The 21267-nt window shown below is 40.0% G+C and overlaps 1 protein-coding gene across 2 annotated transcripts; it reads left to right on the top strand.

Moving 5' to 3' along the window:
* The first annotated feature begins 1050 nt into the window (after positions 1–1050).
* clic5b (chloride intracellular channel 5b) lies at positions 1051–19380 on the top strand. Of its 2 annotated transcripts, none has more exons than XM_023277728.3 (6): positions 1051–1738; positions 14668–14777; positions 14863–14988; positions 15590–15696; positions 15893–16074; positions 17053–19380. In XM_023277728.3, the coding sequence occupies exons 1-6, from the start codon at positions 1160–1162 to the stop codon at positions 17215–17217; spliced, it is 1269 nt and encodes a 422-aa protein (XP_023133496.2). In that variant the 5' UTR covers positions 1051–1159; the 3' UTR covers positions 17218–19380. The 2 variants fall into 2 exon arrangements, with proteins under 2 accessions (XP_023133496.2, XP_035807506.1); XM_035951613.2 differs by lacking the exon at positions 1051–1738 and adding an exon at positions 8639–8923.
* Positions 19381–21267: the final 1887 nt, after the last annotated feature.

The following is a 21267-nucleotide window of genomic DNA, read 5'->3' as shown; positions in this document are numbered from 1 at the left end:
ATTAAATGCATTTCATCAATATCATGTTTAAATGGATGAAGGTTTAATTTAAACAGCTCTAATGTGGAGCTGCATTCAGAGTGCACTGAGCAGTAAAATAAATACAACATTAACAGTTTTCTCTGAGCATTTCTTACTTTTTACTGGATATTTGGATTCTTCATAGCTCTCCATAATAAACAGTCTGTTCCTCTTGATTGATATGGACAGAATGCAATGGGTAAAGTTTGTAGAGAAAAAGCAACAAATAATTCATCAAATGTGCTCACAGTTTGGTAAAGAAAGCTTGGTTTAAGTGGGGCTGCATTAATTGTTTTTTCCCCCTTTGTTGGCTCATTTTTTTGATTAATTGATTAGTTGTCAATCAATTTCTCAAAGCCTGAGATGTCTTTAAATCTCAAGGCAAAGCTATTCTGTTTACTGTCATAGAAGATGAAAGAAACCAGAAAACATTAAAATTTAAGAAGTTTAAATCAGAGGATTTAGACGAACCTAATAATTATCAAAAAGATCAGGTAATTTAATAGTTGATAACTAATCAATTAATTTATTCATTGCAGTTCTAGGGTTAACAAAGAAGGGACTATTCAAGCTTCCAGTTTGTCGATGCCATTTGTGACTTCACTTTCCTCACGTGCAGAAAAAAATCAGACAGGTCAGGATTTCTGTTTTAAAGGTCAAAAGAAACTCCAAACATAAACTAAACTATGTTCACCGAAATGAAAATTCTAAATTCTGACAATTGCTTCAAGTTGTCAGTCACAGGAGTGGAAAAAAGTTGAACAAACTCAAAAATCTGACTTAAATTAAGTTGAACTGACCAACTTTTTTAGTTTTGTTTTTGAGTTTCTTAACATTTCTTTCCTACAGTGGATCAAATATCAAAAAAACGGAAGCTTTTCCGTGTTTTCCTGCTCTGTTCTGACCTTTAGGGAAGTACCTGATCTACCTCCATGTCCTTCAAGGCTCATGCGTCCGTTGCTGCATTACTCATTTGTTAACTTTGCTGGATCAAAGGTCTTTTACGAGTTATCGCTGGAATTTGCCCGGACTCTCAGTCAGTCGGAGGCAGGCGGACTGTGCGCCACGACTTCCATCTGTCCAGCACATTTACCACCAGAGTCTGACCTCCAAAAAATAAATAAATAAATCAGCCAACATGGACCACATCTATGACACAATAGATATAGAAAATGCGCAAGAAGAGCGCCGTGAAGCAGCTGACAGCCCCGATCCGGAGCCCAAAGACGAGAGCGCAGGTGAGCCGCTGTACAGCCAGGTACAGGTCCACGTCTCCGCGGAGCCAGACCGCAGCTCCCCGGACTACATGGCCATCAGGGACGAGGACAAACACAGCTCCTCTTCTTCCAGCGACGACGAGGAGGGTAAAGATGAAGAAGTAAAAGCAGAGGTGACAGTGGAGGAGCAGCAGACTGTGGTGGTGGAGGAGGTGACTGAGCAGGAGGTGAGCGTCGAGGCGCACGGCGGATCCAGGCGCTCCTCGTCCTCCTCGGATTCCCCCGGAGACCCGTGCGACGACGCGCCCATCCAGCAGAGGATCCAGGAGGAGGATAACGCCGAGGATGGGCTGCTGATGGCCTACACCTACACTGCAATCGAGCCGAAGCCGGTGGAGACCGTGGACTACAGCCTCAAAACTCTGGAGAATGTCAGTCTGGATGAGAGCGGCGCTGCGCCGGCTGACCCAAGCCAGCCTGAAGTCGCCCTGTTCGTCAAGGTAAGACAAGGAACTCCAAAATGCAAAACTTCAGCAGTCACATTGCTTCAGTTTCCGGCTTCAGAATGAGGCAGAAAATTAAATAAGCTGAGTTTTCACTTTTATTATTTGAAGAACTGGTGCATTTTGGCAAAAGTCGCCAAAAATCATCTGTTCAAAATGTCTTGTTCATGATGAAAGACCATTAATTCTCATTTAATTTAACTACCATGTTCTGTATTTGTGGATAATAATACTGATTGCATCCACCCAATGACTGCCATATAGATGAATAATGAGGAGCTAATGTTACAATAAAACAGCATCATGCCACAGCTCCTGTGCATTTAGGCTGTAAATGGTGTCAACTGCAATAAACCTGATATCTGGCTTTTAGATTACACATTAGTGCATATATGGCCATCAAAGTATGTGTTTCTGTCCTTCAGTTTGTCTGATTTCTGATGGTGCCAGTTTTTAGAAGGCAGATTCAGAAAACTTTGTCGCCAGGGCCAAGGCTAAAAACATGACAAGTCGCCCCATTAATTTCTGAGGTCATGTTACCATAATCGTACATAATTATCTTATACGATTATCTTGATACAATGATTGCATAAGATAACGTGAAGCAGCACCAACCCTGAATTATGAAGCTAAAGGTGACAGTGTTGTCAGCTTAATTACACACATGCTTCACTGCTGAAGCCTAACAAATTATAAGGGTTCGTCTTGTGCACAAGTAAATTCCAAATATGTTAAATATTCTGATTTCAGAAATGTCGAGGAAACATTCCTCCTGAATCCTCGGCTGTCACTTTAATCTGGAGGCCTTCTGATGTAATAATTAACCCATTTACTGTACAGCCATTGAAACCAGGGGTGAACTCCATGCCTGTGTAAATCCATGTGTGTGTTTTGCTGCTTTTGGGTGATAGCCGGTCGGTGGTTTGTACTATCAGCTCATGCACGGGTCACTTTGCTGATTGGGTTTGATTCAAGGAGCCCAGTTAGGTAATGGCATGTAGATTTTTGCAAATCTTAAAACTGGCATGTCCTTGTATAGTATTGACAAGGACATTGCTTTTTAAAAATCGAGGTAGACAATCAAACTACATACAGACAAACCATGTGCAAACAATCTGATCTAAATGATGAGTTCTGCAATGGAAATCAACATTTTCTACCTTGTTAAAACAGCCATATGCTGTTTTTTAAATGCTATAAGACATCATGAGTGAGCATTTCCACCTTGAAGCTGCAGTTTACTAATGGCTGTCTCATAAACACAGATTCAGACTTCTTCTTTCATACTTAAAGAGCAAATCCTGTCACTGTGCCGTGTGGAACTTCCTGTACCTTTATTCTTCTTTAAAATTGATTTTTAGTTCCATCAAGTATGGCTGAAATTACCCCAATATTGTAACTTATCATTGTGGAGCACAGAGTAGTTTTACAGCGTTTGAGCAGAGTTGCAGCTGAGCTCAAGCTTCAAAAACTCAGTAGATCTGCACATTCAAGAAAAGCAACATACGAGTACATTCAAGCCATGTTAAGACAGGAGTGGATTATTTTCTTTAGGCAAAACTTCCAAATTTGGGGAATTTTTATATACAGACGAGTTTTTTGAACAGAGTCTTAGGTGAGCTGGTGTGCTGAAGACTTGAAATTCTAGAGGAAGCCACAGTGGAGAATTACAATACATCTAAATCATTCCAAGGTGGGAATGGATTATTTTCATGGAAGAAAACTTCAAAATATGTACGTAATCTTCAAACATAGAGATGGTTTAATGGACAGACTTTAAAGCTGTCATATCTTTGTATAGTGTCAGACAAGGCCTCGGCTATTTAAAAATGGAAGTATTCAAGCAACACTGATGCAAACAAGCCAAGTGATTGTTGTAATCTCACCTGGATGAGGAGATCTTCCAGGCCTTCCCATGGAGCTTGTTGGTAGCCAAATGGCTTCCTGGTTTGATTCCAGCTGGAGATTTGTGTTGCATGTCATATTCTTCTCCCTCGCTGCATATTTCCTCTCTGAATCTTCGCTATACAGGTAAATATCCATCCTATAATGGACACAGGGACAGGAATGAGCTCCAGAAATAGCATTAGTTTGCAAAAATTCACAAATGTGCATTTCTAAGAAGATAGTTTCATCAACACAACATCATTTCTGTACTCTTTAGTATTATTGATTAATCTTTCTGCTATTTTCTTGATCAGTTGATTAGCTGTGTGGTCTATAACATGTCAGAAAAGGTGAACAATGTCGATCAGTGTGTAAGGTTTTAACTATGGCATGTCCCTTACTTAGTGGCACCAGCAGCATACAACCAGCAGAATGAAAAACAGCATCCAAATTCCAGCAAAACTTTGTCTTTTACTGAATTCTGAAGTGTAAAACAGGTACACTTACACTTACGCAACACTGACTGAAAGGTTCCCCCTATACACAACCAAAACCAGGAAACACTGAAATCAACCAGGATATGAAGGCTTCATTCTTTACCATTACCAAACAGGAAGAGGTGGAGTCTACAACAAAGACTGCAATTAATATCTACATTATGCTCAGTGATTTAAAGTTACCTCAGCACAAATCTCCCAAACAGCATATAAACACTAACTTTCCACTCAAGCTAATTAATCCAACTTGAAATGCACAAACAATAAACCAAACAGAACAACTCATTGTTAACCCCCCCTTTCTCCTCGGTACACTTGGTTTGCTCCACTGAGGTTGATTGAAACCACCAATACCTTGACAACACTATGAAAGGCCTCCATGACACTGCTGGTCCCCTAAAATAACCTCAGAAAGTGATCAGAAACAAGAAAACATGGCAAACAAAGCAGCTAATGGCAACAGATTTAACTAATGTGTCAATCAGCTGAACAGAATCCATCTTTAGCAGGTCAATATACTAAAAGCAAACATTAAACAGACTGTTTTGAATCAACTCAGCTATGTATCAGTGTTTTTTAATTGTCAATTAATCTGTGGGCTGTTTTTTTCAATTAAGTAATTAGTTGTTTGGTCTTTGAAATGTCAGAAAATAGTGAAAATGTCAATCAGTGTTTCCAAAAGCCCAAAATAACAAATGTCTTGTTCTGTCCATCAACTACACACTTTCAGTTTATTGTTACAGGGGCAGAAAGAAACCACAATTTAGATACTGGAACCAGAGGATGTGGGCTTTTTTCTGTGACAAAAACACACAAACCAAAGAAGTGATTATCAGAATAGTTAGTGATAAATTTAATAGTATCTAATGTATTAATCATCGCACCTCTACTCACCCCTAACCCTAACTGGTTGTGGCAGACATCCACCTTCCCTGTGCCTGGTTCTGATGGAGGTTTCTGCCCATTGATGCCAAGTGCTGCTTAATGGGAATTGTTGTGTTTGTCTCGATAATATAATATTGTAAGCTGTTGAAATGACTCTGTGAACTGAATAGCTTATGTTGTGAATTTATGCTACATAAATAAATAGAACTAAAAGCTGTGAATACATATCATTATGAGGCTGTGTTTTGCAGTATCGTCCATTGTCTTGATGATCTTGATGAACATAGGTGGGATTTTAGAGTTGATCTAAGTCGTGTAGTTTAACCACAAATATGATAATCATCAACCATAGTTCACAGTGGAAGTGACAACATCCTTGACCCCCTCCCAACATACCACCCTACCCTCTATCTGAGTGAATCCAACTCATGGGTGGATTTCCCAACTGTTTAATCTTCAACGGTGCCATAAACCAAACTGAGCTGTGCTATAAAACCTGGGAGGAGGGTTTGGGAATCATCTTTTTGTTCTGAAGGCTTCCTCGACTCCTCCTTGGCTCTCTGGACTAAAGCAAACTGCTACAGAATAGTCTATCACTGTTATCACCAAACACTCTATGAGAAGCTGTGTTCAAGATAACTCTTCCAGCACTCACTCAGGAAGACCAGACGTCCATTTAGTCATATTCAGAAGGATCATTTCCTCTGGTGGTTCATGTCAGGACCTAAAAAGTTAGATAATGCTCATAAGTCTGTTTGGTTAACACATTTGGTGACTGTGTGTCAACACATGAGAGTTCAAACAACCCCCTTCACCTTGGCTCCGGAAAGATACAGATTTCTGTTACTGTTTGATGTTGATAGTGAATGATTAGCCCAACAAGTCAGTGATTTGAGCTTCCTTTTGTCATAAAGGGACACAAAACCAAGGCCTTGTCAGAGAAGCCCTGAATGGGTTTTATTATCATCAAATATTGACAAACCAATGAAGGAAAAGCTCAGTATACTGGGATAAATATGTTTTTGCTGTTTTGCCCAGAGTTAGAGGATAAAAATGATGCAACTCTTGTGTTTGTTAGCTAAATGTAAGGCAACAATCAGCAACTACATAGTATGAAGGCTGAAAACAAGGAACCATTTATTCTGGTTAGCCTGTGTACAGACTGTATATTAAAGATGGACGTAGCCTCTGAATCTGAAGAGTGAAGCCGAGCTGAAATGCTTTTGACTTGCATTCTTCTCTAACAGCCAGAAGAGGGCGACTAGCTGGGTTGCAAAAAAGTCTGATTGCATAGAAGTCAATGAGAAAGATTCTACTTCTGATTTGATTTGTTACCTTAGTACACATTTTCTAAATTAATTTATGGTCTCAATCACTAGTTTAACATCCCCTTTAATACAGCATGATGTTCTGTTTGTAAATTATATTTAGAGTAGAATAGACAAAAACAGTAGCTGCATTTTGATTGGAAGTTCATCATATGGGTGCACAGTGTATGTAAGTGGCAACCTCTTAGGCTGAAAAATAAAACCAACATGGAAGAACAGTTTCTTCAATGACCACTTGAGCCTGGCTCCAAAATTCAAGTCAATCCTCATAGATCCCTGTGTTAAAATGCACAAATTTACAGCAGAAATAAACACGTCTACACCCTGGTACAGAAAATCATATTGGTCTCTTTGCTCAGTTTTGTATTTGCAGTGAGTTAAGAGGAAGATTCAGGCACTGCTGAGGTGGCACAACGGCTCTTCAGGAAACTTAAGGGTGGTGGGTGGGATGGTGAATTTGTATTACCTCGTATACAGTAATTCATAAAGTCATTGAGTTGTCAATCCACGTGTCACTTGTCATTTCTGGTTTTAAAGAACCAGTATGGTAAGAGACATGGATCCAAACTGGTGTCATTGTAGCTGTGTCCATGTTTTACATAAAGTCGATGGTCTGGTTGTGTTTCTGCACAACATTCTCCTGTCAGGTCACTAAAGAACATGTCTTATCTGTGTTAGAAATCTCTTAACCAATTTATGGGGGATTTTCACACTATGGATAATAGTCTGGTGATGGAAATAGTTCCCAACAGTAGCAAATTATGTAACTATAAAAAAAGCATTTGATGAGCTACACTCCCTGTTTCCAGTCTAAGCCTCTTGTCCGCTGCTGCAAACATATATTTACCCAACAGATATGACGGTTGTGTCGATTTTCTCATCTGAATCTGAACAAGAAAACATGTATCCGTCCATCAGTTATACCCGACAGTCACGATTAGTTCAAGTCTGTTCCAGTTGACCCTTGGCGAGAGGTGGGATACAGTTTACAAGTTTACCAAAGCGCTGACAAAAAGAGACAGACATTCACAACTACAGCCAATTTAGATTCACCACTTAGCTTACTGTGCATGTCTTTGGACTGTGGAAGGAAGCTGAGGTTCAAATCCAGAACCTTTTTCCTGTAAAGCGACAATACCAACCGATCTACCACACTGCCTCTTGCAACAAAAGCAAATCAGATTATCTCCCGAAGTTTTAAGCAGTTGTCTTCAGACTTTAAATATACTTTATTCTGAGGCCTGTTGGGAAAGATTCTAAAACATGAAGCTTTTTCAAAACCAGTTCTGCTTTTCTGCTTAATGATTCCATTTTTAGCCATGTTTGGAAACTGTTGAATGAGATCTGAAGCTGAGAAGACTTTTGTGCTCGGCTCATTACTGGGTATTGTTTTCATTCTGTGGGTACTGTAGAGTTTTCAACTTCACGAATAAACTCACCAAACCCCTAAAATAACATGTTCAGAGACTGCTCAACATTTCCCATCATAAACACCGATAATGAACACCTTCTTCTTCCACAGCGGCTGGTAATTGCTGCATGTTGATTTGTCAGCCAGAAGAGGGAGCTGCTCTATAAATAGAATGTGTTTAAAAAATTCGCTCCAACCCCATATATGTCTCTTTTTATGTGTCCATTTGACTTTCAGATGATGAGTCTATTTTTTCTTAGTCTCTCAGTATAGTTTTTAACAAGCCAGTTTCTTTGCTGTGAGTGTTTGCAGAATGTACCTGCTTTTATTTGTTGTCCTACATAACCTCTCTTTGGAAATAGATGCTAATTCCTGCCTTAAAACCAAAGCCAAGCATCAATAATTCACAGAGGAATCTTACTCAGGTCTGCTGCTAGTGATCAAATATAACCTGCCAGAGTCAAACACATGTGCACATGAATTAAATATGAATCCTGCTGCTCTGCTACTCAAAAACTGACAGACACAGAACCTAAAAGTGGCACACATATCTCATATTTTTTGGCAGTGATATGGGATATGATGCTATTTTTGACAGTTTGTGTATTCTGAAAAGGCCTCTTTTTTATAATTTCACTTGTTCTAATCGACTTCATGCAATTGTGAGCAATAATGCAAAATAAAACTGTGAGATTTGGGTCAGATAAGAGTGTCAGTGCTGGAAGTGATGTGTTTCAGTGGAGGTTTGGTTGCAGCGGTGGGAAGAGAGAGATGGGGCTCCTCCCCCTGGTATGAACTGACACCTGTTTTACACTTTGTGTCAGTGAGAGCTGGCTCTGCTCTCCATCTGTGTCCAAATCAGAGCTCAGGGCTCCAACCACCACCTGGACCAACTCTCAGCCTCACTTGGGGGATAGAAACGACGGAGAAAACTAACTTTAGAGGAGCAAGCTGTGGTGAAAATCCTGAATTGGGAGCTGAAAGTGAGCTATCAGTCCCACTGGAGAGAGGATAATCCTCTTTTTTTTCTTTGTTTTGGTTTTGTTTTTCTGGAGGATGTAGACCTCCAGGAATAAAAAAGGACTCAAGTTAAAAAACAGAAAAACATTTTTGAGGTGACGTCATGTCCACAAACGGTCAAGACAGAGACCCTGATATTGAGCTTTTTGTAAAGGTAAGAAAGAGACAGAACTCTGAGTTGCAGTGTTTTCTACAGTCTTAATGGGGACAATATATGAGCAGAATTTTCAGCCGAGCATCAGCGTGTGTTATGGAAAGCTTGTGTAATCCAATAGTGGAGGTAGAGTTACAGCGGCGCTGTGCTCTACCTTGACCTGGGATTTCTGTGACAGTGATACTGAAGCTGCTTGTTGAAGGTGGGAAGCTCGAGTCAGGCTCAGTGGTGGCGACATTAATTCAGCTTTTCTACAGGAAGGGTTGCATTATGTAATTGGCTGCTTTTCGATTGTATTTAGCCGTGCATGTCGGGATAATTCTGTTGAAAATGAAAGAACTGGATTTTTATTCACTCTCTTTCATCCCTGCTGTATTCACTGATGACGAGATGCACATTAAATGAAGCACAGCTGATAAAAGAGATGTCTTCAAAGAGCCACCTTCAGCGCATGTGTTTTGTTCTCGATAACAAGATGCACTTCAGCTCCCCCGAGCAATGTTAGAGCCGCATGAATGTACCTGAGGCAGGTGAGGTGGAAGCAAAGCTGATGCGCTCTTTGGATGCACTGACTCAGTTAGCTGGTGTGGCTTCATACAGACACCTCCAAGGAAACAAGTCAGCAACTTAATGTTCGCTGACAACACAATCATCGCCTTCAAGCTTTGATATTTACGCTCTGGTTTTGCTTTGGTGCATGAAACTATTAACACTAGAAAGCAAAATACGTCAACTTACTAATGTTTTAAAGGCCCGAAGCTGCTCTTCTTTCAGTAAATGTTGATCTTAAAGAAACTAAAGTTACTTTTGGACAGTTTGATGCACAAACTTATATATACAGAAAGAGCAAGACAGAATGGTTTCCATAGTAGCTGCAATGCTAATATTAGTTTTTTCTGCCATCTGAGATGTGACCTAGATGGACAGAGAAGAAACCTGCAATTCCAGACAAGAGCTCCACATAGAAGAAACACTGGAGGATATTGAAGCATTCTGTGGTCTACAAGCCTGAATCATAGCTGATTTTACTTTTAACTACATTGCAGAAGTGAAACAATTGCAGGAAAACATCATAATTACATACTGTGGCAATATCTGTCAGTGCTCCAGTTATAAATCTCAGGATAAAGACACTTCTTGAGTCTTTACATAGTGAAAAAAAGGGGCACTGTACAAGTTTTGCACATCAAGATCAAAAAACCAAGTACCATAAATGCATAAAAATGTGAAAAAAGAGGGGAAAAGGTATGCTGAAATTGAAACAGCAGCTTAAATTTTCAATCTGAGGCAAGAAATTAGATTTTCTTTTGGAGCAAAGTGTGACTTGATAGATTTAACAGCCCAATATTGCAATTTCAATGAATACTTTTGCAGGAAAATTTTAAAAATTCATCCAGCCAAGGACACCAGAACCCAGCTATAGTGTAGGATTTACAGTATGTGATGGATCATATGAAGTAACTTTGCCTCATCGCATCACTCAGCAGCTCTATAAACTGTCTACACGTCCAGTTGTGTGTGACAGCTTTTGTCCTCCGTGTTCTAGATGTTGATTGGCTATTATCTGCGGACCTGTGTATTGTGTTACCGCCGTACAACCGAGCCGGGCCACAACAATGCAGCAACAGAAGCGTCACGTGCACACAGACAGCACTGAGGGCATCAATGGCTGGTGGACATACAGTCGGCTCAGCTACTTTCAGACCGACAGCTCTCTCTCTTTTTTCTGGTCTTTGCTCGGAGCTGTGGTGAAATAGACACACATAGCCAACGGCAAAATGTTTCCAGTGTTGTATCTGGTCTTGTGTAGTGATTTCTGGAGCTACTTTCAAGTTGATGTTATATTAATCACCTCAGGACCATAATTTAATGAGAGAAATTGCACACAATGAAGTTCATGCGCTGTTTTTCTTTCAAGTTTCAGAGACTAATTTCCAGGGGAGGCTGATTCTGTGTGTCAGATCTCACCCCGTTGGCCACGAGGTCACTGCCCTCACTTTGCTGTGTGTTGTGTTGCTCGGCGTGACTGACTGCAGCCTGCAGGTCAGGTCCTGCACTCGGTGCCCCAGTGGCCACTGAACCAGATGATGGAACCACCATGTATAATTCAGCTGAACCGGTGGATCAGGTGTCGCTGTTGGAGCTCCGCTGTGCCTCCAAACATGCCGACACATGATATCACTGCATGTATGCAAGTGTGTGACGGGGAAGAAGTGACTCTATGTAGCATTTCTCTAAGAATGTAAACATATGGGTCGTATTTGTTTGTTTTCATGCTCTAGCCTTTTCAGAACAGTTTGGATGATTGCAAAGCGAGCAAAAGTTTTTTTTAGCATGACTGTGGTGCTTCTTTTTCATACATGAAGCTTCATAGACACAGTTTAGCATAAGAAGTGATGCACATTTATTCAAATGCACTATTTAAGAAACAAATTTGAGCAACTGTGCTTTAGCATTTACTTTAACATTTTTATTTCATGCTAATTTACGCTTCTAACTCAAAATAAGGCAAATACTGTGCTTTTTACTTTGCTTTTATGCAACACAGCTTCAGATGTTTGTTGCTTAGCAGAGTTTACAAACAAAACCTGGTAAGCTTGTACAAAAATCCCTCACATTAATTAATCGAAATATTACCAAAAGGGGCCAAGTGCAATATCCAAATCACAGGAGTGACTTAATTTTTTTGCTAAAAGTAAAATATGCTACAACATACCATTATAAATGAAGGACTGTGGAGCTACGGAGGTGTTCGGCCTATAAACCATGCTTTTATATTTGCCCCAATGGAAAGGAAGGGAACACATATTGCAATATCTGCCAAAATAATCTCAATGTTATGTTATTTTGTTGTTATTATTATTGCATATTATACAGCTCCAACCTTAAGCCACATTTTTGGGATTATTAAATAAAACTTTCCACCAGAAAAAACTAATTCAATCAGCGGCTGCTTCACAGCTGTAAGGTTAAAATCAGGTCAGTAGATAAGAGACTCTTTATCTGTCTGAGACCAGACTAGAGTGAGATCAAATCAATATTCAAAACTGTAAAAAGTAAATAACATCCCAGTGACATCAATGTTACTGAACCTGTTCTAAAAATTCTCAGCTGCAGGTCGAATACAACTGAGGTAACAGAAATAAAACATAACAAACGCTGCATCTATTTTAGTCACATCAGTTCCACCTTGACCGGCTGCAACAGTAAAATGTTACTTAAACTTTACTGTTTTAGTAGCCTGCTGTCTTTCTCCACATTTCCGGACTCTCTCCACTATTATATGCCTACATCTTTGTTTTATTTCTGTCTTTGCTTGGCTATATTGTCAACTAGGCCTCCACCTTGATGGAGCTTCAAGTTGAGACAAAAGTTGACATAGCTGATATTTTTCTAAATAAAAAAGCATACTTTTACTTAGCTGAGTTTTTAGTGGAGCACTTGTACTTGCCATGGAGAATTTACAGTTTTACTAATTCTACTAGATTATTATACTATTCTTTTGCAGGCAGGTGTGTGATTGCAGATTCTGTCTTCATCATAAATTTGCATTTAAAGGTGACACATTTCTATGTTTAAATTTTGACAGTAAAACAACCGTGTGGACTTTAAAGGCAGTTTGTGAAATTTTGGGGGAGATCTCTAAAACACTGAGAGCATGATTGATGTATGATTCATGCATGACAGCGACAGATTCACTTTATTAAAAACACCAATACGCATGCTATTATTGCCATCACTCACTGAAACTTAAAGATGTGGAAAAAGCTCAAGGGCAGGAGATAAGGTTTGCAGAGTCAGTAACTTCTATTAAATCACTTCTTAAAACCCACCTTTCCAGACTTGCTTTTATGTGAAGTTTACTTTTATCTGTATTTAGTTTTAGTGTTTTATTTTATATTGTGTCCTGTTTATTTTAGATGTTCTCTCTTGTTTATTTTACTTTTAGCTGCGTGTTCCTTTGGTGTGATGTCGTCTCTTGTTTGATTTTTAATTTCTAATTTTAACCCCTTAATCTTATTCTTTAATTTTTAAACTGTCTAATTCGCTTGCTGTTATGATTGCTAATGTAGCTAATTATTCATTTAATTTATTATCATTTTTGCTGTTTATTTTAATTGACTGCTTTGACTTGTCTCCTGTATTTTGTTTGTCTGTGTTGCATGTTTTGACTGTCAAAGCACTTCGTTAACACTGTTCTTAAGGGTGCTATAAAAATAAAGTTATTATTAATATTATTAAAAGAAAACAGAAGCTTAAACCTCATCCAGTGTGGTGCTAAAAGCAGGCATCAGCTACCTTTCATATCTTTTCTTATTCTTATTATTCATATTCTTGCTAATTGCAGTAGTCTGCTTTTTAAATGTCCTATCTGTCATTTCTGACTATGAAAAAGTCCAAAAATACACTGTGAAAGCTCCTGTGTAGTTCACACGCTCAGTAAAACCCTTGACTCCTCTTTAAACAACCATGTTCCACAGTTGGCAAGATAGCAGTCATGATAACAGCCCCTTAATACAAATATGTATTTAATTGTTAGCAGCAAGGTTGCGACCTTGTGAAGGAAAAGTGTCACATACTTGATTTTCACAGCATTAGTGCCTGTGAAGAAGGCAGCAAATAGGTCCTTTAACTCTGACACTTTGACCTGGAACAAGACTTTTAATCGCTCCTTAACCTCAGAGTTCAAGGTCCTCCATGCAGAATGAGAAGCATCTGGGTACTTTGTCCTGGAGACACAAATAGAGTATTACATATAAAGAACACCTGCACAGTATACTGCTGTCCTGCAGCATTGCAATAAATAAATACGAGTGCACTTTGAGAAATAGTTTGAATTTTAAAGACCCCCTCCGGTGACGATCAAATTGTTGTTTTCGTAGCTTGTTAATATGAACATATGGTGTTTTCTACATGTTAGAACACAGATCATGAGCAAAATAAACAGTCAGTGTATCTGCAGTGCACCGATATTAGTCTAAAAAACACGAATTTAGACTTTCATGGTTTCATATGTAACAAACCTACCTACCTAGGAAACAATGAAAGAAACTTGCAGTTTGGGACTTTCTGTGTCATTCTTCTTCCTCAGAGTTAGTTTGTGGGTCAAACACATGACTGAATTACTCTAATGTCTACACAACTTGCCATTGTGTGGGTGAGCTGTTGTTCTCCAGCTCCAGAGATTTTCACATTCAAGAAGAAGTAACATTGGAGGAGTAAATTAAAGTCATTTTAAGGGCCGGAGAGCATTATTTCCATGGGAAAAACTTTTTAATATGTAATTTTTATATAAAGACATGAGTTTTTAGGGGTTAAATCAACCACACACTTTTGGCTTTTAGCAGAACGCGACACCAACACAGCATGCTAGCCGCTGATCTGGCCCGCTGGCCACGCTGATCAGGTTGGCTCAGCTTTTTACCATCTCCACTGATTGTCAGGAGCCACAGGTGCACCTGGCCCCTCCCACCAGGCGTAACCTGTGAGAACAAGGGAGAAAACGGAAACAAACAACACAACCTACCCTACCTACTCACATACACACACCAAGGACCGTAACATTTGCTCAGACTGCCACTGGGTTATCATCTCCCTCTAATGTGCTGTTTTCAACCATTGTTACTGCTACAGTCGCCCTTTTTCTGGTATTTTATTCATCCGCTGTATGCTTATATAAACTATAGTTTCATGTTATGTCAAAAAGCACTGATCAGACTTACTTTCTGTCACTTTGCGTGCAGGCCGGCAGCGATGGAGAAAGCATCGGCAACTGTCCCTTCTCTCAGCGTCTCTTCATGATCCTCTGGCTCAAAGGAGTCGTGTTCAACGTCACGACCGTCGACCTCAAGAGGTCAGGAAGCAGAAATGCAAACCTGCATAAAAAAACACAGCGGAATTTGTTCTTCATGACGTTCTGCTGTCTCTGTTCTCTACAGAAAACCTGCAGATCTGCACAACCTGGCTCCAGGAACACACCCTCCCTTCCTGACCTTCAACGGAGAGGTCAAGACAGATATCAACAAGATTGAGGAGTTTCTGGAGGAAACGCTCAGCCCCCCAAAGTAATTCAGCCAGAAAGTTTTACAACACTGAGAGTGCAGTATCGGATTATACCGCCGACTACACGCATCCTGCTTTTGGCTGGATTTATTTCACTCCAGCAACATAGTTGAAAGAAACAGGAAACACTTTAGTCCAGTAAAAGAGTGCTGTGTTTGATGAAGACTGACTGATATAACTATTTATTGTTTATGGCGACTGTAAATCTTTTGTGAATTTATACATGTAAGTGCATGTGTGCTTCAGGTACTTTTGCACATTTCTTTCTTAAAAACAACAACTTAAAGTATCTGCATGCAAAGATTTTTTAATAACCGCCATCGTTTTCTGCATGATTTTAGCAAAGTCAGGAGAGTTTTTTTTGTCGCTGACATTCCAAAAAAACATGAGAGCCGGCATGTGAGAGCGCTCGCAGAGAAAAACGTCAGATTAACTAAATCTTTCTTTTATTGCCTGTAAAGTTTTTAGTGTGAGAGAGCTTAAGGGGCGAGCGGCCAACTTGGTGTGTAACATGCTTAAAGTCTGAAGCTGAGTTCCAGTCCAGGTGTTAATGCCATCCAGATGTTTAGGTTCTGACTGCGTCTCCTGCCTCCGTCTGCTCAGGTATCCCAAACTAGCCGCCAAGCAGAGGGAGTCCAATACAGCTGGAAACGACATCTTCGCCAAGTTCTCAGCCTACATCAAGAACACCAAACCAGAAGCCAACGCCGGTGGGCCACTCACACAGCAGAACAAGATGAGAAAATACATCACGGGCATTATTTCAGTCCTCCACTAGGTCGTAGCAGAGTCCAGCGTTTGAGGGCTTCACTCTGACAGTTTGCTCTGCTGCCACCTGGTGAGGCTGCACAAGCTGTGTCACTTTGACCTTCATTAACAGTGTCTATGCTTGTATGTTATGTGTAGTTCTGGAGAAGGGTTTGACCAGAGCTCTGAAGAAGCTGGATGATTACCTGAACAGCCCCCTGACGGATGAGATCGATGCCGACAGCATGGAGGAGGAGAAGGGCTCCAGCCGAGGCTTCCTGGACGGCAACGAGCTCACGCTGGCAGACTGCAACCTGCTGCCCAAACTGCACATAGTCAAGGTAAAGAAGGAAGAAAATATCAATATAAGGAACAAAAAAATATTCATTTTCACAGTCAGAATCAGTTTTGTTGCTCAGCAAGTTTTCACACGAGGAATCTGATAAGCAATGCAAGTAGAACATGTAAAGAAGGATAAAATTATTTTAAAACAATGCAAATGCAAGTCAATAGACAGTAAGAGGGTCAATATTTAACTGTGTGACTTCTTGTAACATAGTTCACAGGTATCATAGTTGACACTTTTGCTGTTTTCAGGTCTAAAATCAACATGGCCGCCTATAACCAAACACCACATGGTATTTTTACAGAAAGATTCTTCTAAATATTATATATACAATTGAGTAAAATTGAAATTGAAATTTATTTATAAAGATATTGTAGTAAACCTGTTGACTACTTTATATTAAATAACTCAGAAAGCCTTGGAGTCTGGCCAGGCTTTTCTTCAGGAGGAAATGACATCATGTGGAGCAGGTCATGTGATCTGGAATTAACACACTTCCTTGAGAGATGTTTTTGTAATGGAGAACTTAGGTGAAAGTTATTTCTCACACACAGATACAATTTGTTATTTTCCATATAAAATGTGATATATTGCCAAAAAAGAAATATCTGTAATTTAAACACTGTGAAATGTGCAAAAAGAAAGCAATTGATGTGTATTGGTGTAGTATTTGTGTAATTCCTCTCACTGCCAGAAGGGGGCGACAAAAATTCCATCCTGCAGGTTTAACTTAGACTTTCAGTGTTACTATTCAGCACAGAAGAGACCCAGGGGCATTGTTGAAAGTCAGTTATTCCTACATTTATGAGCTGAAAAAGCAGTAAATGTGGGAGTTTTGAGGTAAGGCAGGTTACACGAAGGTAAATTTTGCAGCTTCTCATCCAAAAATGACCTCCTGGAAACAGAATGATGATGATAAAGGCTGGGTGATGAGGTCTGCTTCACATAGTTACAGCTTTTCCTTCTCTTCTAGGTCGTTGCTAAGAAGTACCGAAACTATGACATCCCCTCCGACATGACGGGGGTGTGGCGGTATCTGAAGAACGCCTACACCCGAGACGAGTTCACCAACACCTGCGCCGCCGACTCTGAGATCGAGACCGCCTACAAAGACGTGGCGAGGAGGCTGGCCAAGTAACCGCCAGCTGATCCGAGCTGCTACAAAATAAACTAGCAACACACAACATGTCCAAAAAAACCAACATCCCAAACGACACCCTCCATGTGTCCCTTTGAGTCTCCTTCAGTTTCATTTACAGAAACCTGAGATTTTTTAGTCTGTTATGGTACACAGGTCAGATGTCTGTGTTGTAGAGCAGCTCATGGTGCTTTGCAGCTCCAGACTTGATGGATTTCTGAAATTTTCACTGTGCATATGGTATTTCAATCACACAAGCAGACATTGCAAAACAGCAGTGGAGCAGGAGATAAATCAAACACATTTAACTTGAGTCGCAGTTCAAAAAGCGGGGGCTCGAATTTTGCTGCTGTGAAACTTCTGACATAACTCTTTTTTCGCTCAAACATGATTGTGTCTGTCTGTATTTATTCCTCATAACACAAAGCTCTCTTTCATACGTCCTCCAGCGCACGGCCAAACATTTTACTAGCTGCTGATGTCAAGGTCGTTCGCTTTATTTATTCCCGAGCCCACAGAAGTCTAGTCTGACTCCAGTGTTTATTATCAAGCTCTGGCTCCTGCGGAGACACCTTGATTCATCTGTGACCGATGATTGATGCTAATTGTTCGCTGAATGTGACTGTTCCAATCTGCAGTTTCAATCCCGTCGTCACTCATTCCTGTGGGTGTTGCTGTAGTTTTTTTTTTTTTTTTTTTGTTTCCTCGAGCTTCCATGTGTCTCTGGGTCAATATATAATTGTGGGACTTTTTGTAACATAGCTGACAGGTATCATAGTTGACATTTTTGCTGTTTTCAGGTCTAAAATCAACATGGCTGCATATAACCAAACACCACATGGCATTTTTACAGAAAGATTCTTCTAAATATTATATATACAGTTGAGTAAAATTGAAATTGAAAGTTATTTCTAAAGATATTGTAGTAAACCTGTTGACTACTTTATATTAAATAAGTCAGAAAGTCTTGGAGTCTGGCCAGTCTTTTCTTCAGGAGGAAGTGACATCATGTGGAGCAGGTCATGTGATCTGGAATTAACACACTTCCTTGAGAGGTGTTTTTGTAATGGGGAACTTAGTGGAAAGTGATTTCTGGGACACAGATACAATTAGTTATTTTCCATCTAAAATTTGATATATTGCCAAAAAAGAAATATCTGTCATGATTATCTCAACTTAATAAAAAGAACACAATCAGAACTATTTCTGAATCAGCTCAATTTATTATTGTTTAGCTAATTAGAAGGTGGTTGTTATTAAATTGAGACGGTTATTTAGTTGACATTTTAGTGATATCTAGTCAGTTTTTTATTAATAAGTGATTGTTTTCATAATAAATATTTCTGGAATTTGTAAAGACATGAACATAAAAAAAACATTTTTTTTTAACCTTTTAAGAAAAATGTATGCAAGATATATCCCATGGACTTCAAAAGTCCCTCAATTATATACTGATCCCTCTACATTCACACCAGCTTCTGAAAGCTTGATTTTAAGTTTAAAAAATTTTAGTTAAAAGAACAAAATTTAGCTTGGAACAAAGCTCAGTCCTGAATCGCTTGCATGCATGAATCTGTAACCTGATAAAGAAAAAATCTTCAATTATGTGCCTTTAATTTGAAAGCATTAGAAATCCACACCAATGTCACTGATGGACTCATTCTGAAAAAATGTATCGCAGCCAGAGCCGAGACATTTGTTTTGCCTCTGGCTATTAGTGTTCGGTCGACGGTATTGATTTTGTCTTGAGTTACACATGATATTATAAATGGAGAGAGTATTTATTCAGCAGCCCCAATCAGGCCTGATTAGCTTGAGCCATTAGCGCCGCGATGAAAAGCGTCTTCCAGGGCCAGGTCTGCCACGATGGTCAGGAGCCCTGCCCTCCAGCCCCTTCATCAGAAAGACATTTCCGAATCGACATCCTAAAAAGTTAAAGTTCAAAAGTTTCATTGTCCACACAGGAGGAGGAAGGAGGAGGATGGAAATTTGTCTTGGGGCTTATCGTCTTTGGCTTGTTGTCAGGCTGCAGCTACAGCGAGACTTCCTTGAAGAACCATAAGACTCTTGTGTGGTTTTGGACAAACGTGATATGAAACTGGAGCATGATGACTGAGAGGCTTGCACACTGCGAAGCTCTACAAATAAAATAATATTTTCACAGATCTGCTTCTGCTCTTTTTTTCTTTTTTCTTTACCAGTGAGGTGATCAATCAACACTGATGCTTGCAGGTATCATCTGGGCAAAAAGGTTCCTGCCTGGATTTAAAAACGGGGTTAGACTGAACCGATCAAATCCAGTGGTGCAGGTTTGTTTCTTCATCCATAGCAGAGAACGAAGCAGAAAGAGAGGGAGAGTGATGACCGTTGACAGGCTTAAATAGAGGCTTCCATGCCAGGGATCAAACGCCATCCTTCTTCTCCACTCTCTCATTAAGACGGAAAACCCAAGCGCCGCCATCCGATCTGTCTCCATTTTTCCTCAAAGGAGTCTAACTTGAAAGATCTGCGCCTGTCGGATTTACAATGGTGGGCGAGCGGTGTTTACTGAGACGCGGCCTTGCCAGAAACAACAGTCAAAGAAAATAAATGGAGCCTGCCTAGTGTTTCCACAGGAGTAAGGAAATATGGAGCGAGACTTGTGCCTTGCTGTTTGGTAATTAGTACCTAAACATCCCCTGTCCTTGGATCCCATCGCTCACATCCAACATTTCTGCAAGCTGGATAATATACAGTGGAGCATTAGCGTCAAACACGTCTGGTCGTGGGGCCTGGCACGCCACATTAATCTGCTCCTACACTCCCAGTGGATCCACCAGTCGCTGGCCTTGGCTCGGCCACCGTCCGTCCGTATAGGCTGACAGCGACTCACACACAGCCAACTTTTATAGCCGGCTTTAGTAAACCTTCTCAGCTCGGGCATAAATTGTGTAAATTGAGTCTCGCTTTGAGACCCGAGCTGATTAAAACAAACTGGTGCGTTTGACGTGTGTGGACCCACCAGAAACAGACCTGTGATCCAATTAAAGGCCAGACCCATAGTTTAAGAAATACTGCCACACAGGCCTCCGAAAGAACAAGTGGAGTTTAGCCGCTGCTCACCGTAGATATTGCACCCGCGAGAGAAAGACATACTGTATATGTTTCAGCCTGAGGTGAAGTTTAGTTTCCCCCGTCTCCTGTCTTTTTCAGCAGAAAGGCTGCAGTACGCATGTTTTAAAGCTGCAGCAGTCAAGGAAAGGGCTTCATTTGTTGTATTATCTGAAACAATTTAGACTTCTTTGAGAGTTATGCATCCTTATGCAACCCTTCTGAATGAAAATATGGTCTAAAATATGCACAAAACCCCCATTTCTGTACATTTTTGACCTGCTACTTCTTCATATTTCGCAGACAAAGGTGGCGACCAGAATCTCCTTGGTGAATAAATATTTTTCTTACGTCATTTTTGGCCCATCCAAGTCATCACTTGCAAATAGATTAAAGGACGTCTTCATTTAGTCTGCAAAACACTGAATATTTTTATCCAGTTGGGTGGAAATGCCCTCAGAGCAGAACAGTGGTGACTTTTGTTAAATGACCTTCAGTGATGAAAGAAGAATTCAGATCCTTAAGCAAAAGTAGTGAAGCAGAAATGTAAAAATACCCTATTGCAAGGATCAGTCATACTTCAGTGAGTATAAGCAGCAAAATGTAGTGAAAATATGAAAGTAAAAGTTCTCGTTTGGGGCCTCTGATTGATATATTATTATATCTGCCATCATTAGATTATTAATAGTGAAGTGTAAGTATGTCAGCAGCATGTAACTCCAGGTGGAACTAGTTTGAACTAATTTAAATCCAGTTTTATATGCAGAGACAGCAGATAAATCCGAGGGCTCCGAGCATGATTGACGAGTTAATATGTTCTGATGCGCAAATCTGTTTTCAGTTCTTCTCTAATCTTGATTTCTTGGTGAGATCTTGGATCACTGGAGCATTTATTGAAGTGAGGCCATGTGAGAAGCTTAGAGGGAAAAATCACTTTTCGGTGGAGCTGTTAGCAACTCA

This window comes from Amphiprion ocellaris, chromosome 12 (genome assembly GCF_022539595.1).
Source record: "Amphiprion ocellaris isolate individual 3 ecotype Okinawa chromosome 12, ASM2253959v1, whole genome shotgun sequence".
Classification (NCBI taxonomy): Eukaryota; Metazoa; Chordata; class Actinopteri; family Pomacentridae; genus Amphiprion; species Amphiprion ocellaris.
This window is presented reverse-complemented; position numbering and strand designations above follow the sequence as displayed.

Bases quoted from the DNA above. Each gene is read 5' to 3' on its own strand.
- clic5b (XM_023277728.3), top strand. From the start codon at position 1,160: ATGGACCACATCTATGACACAATAGATATAGAAAATGCGCAAGAAGAG. The intron at 1,739-14,667 runs GTAAGACAAGGA...CTTTGCGTGCAG, and splicing joins AAGTCGCCCTGTTCGTCAAG to GCCGGCAGCGATGGAGAAAG. The intron at 14,989-15,589 runs GTAATTCAGCCA...CCGTCTGCTCAG, and splicing joins GAAACGCTCAGCCCCCCAAA to GTATCCCAAACTAGCCGCCA.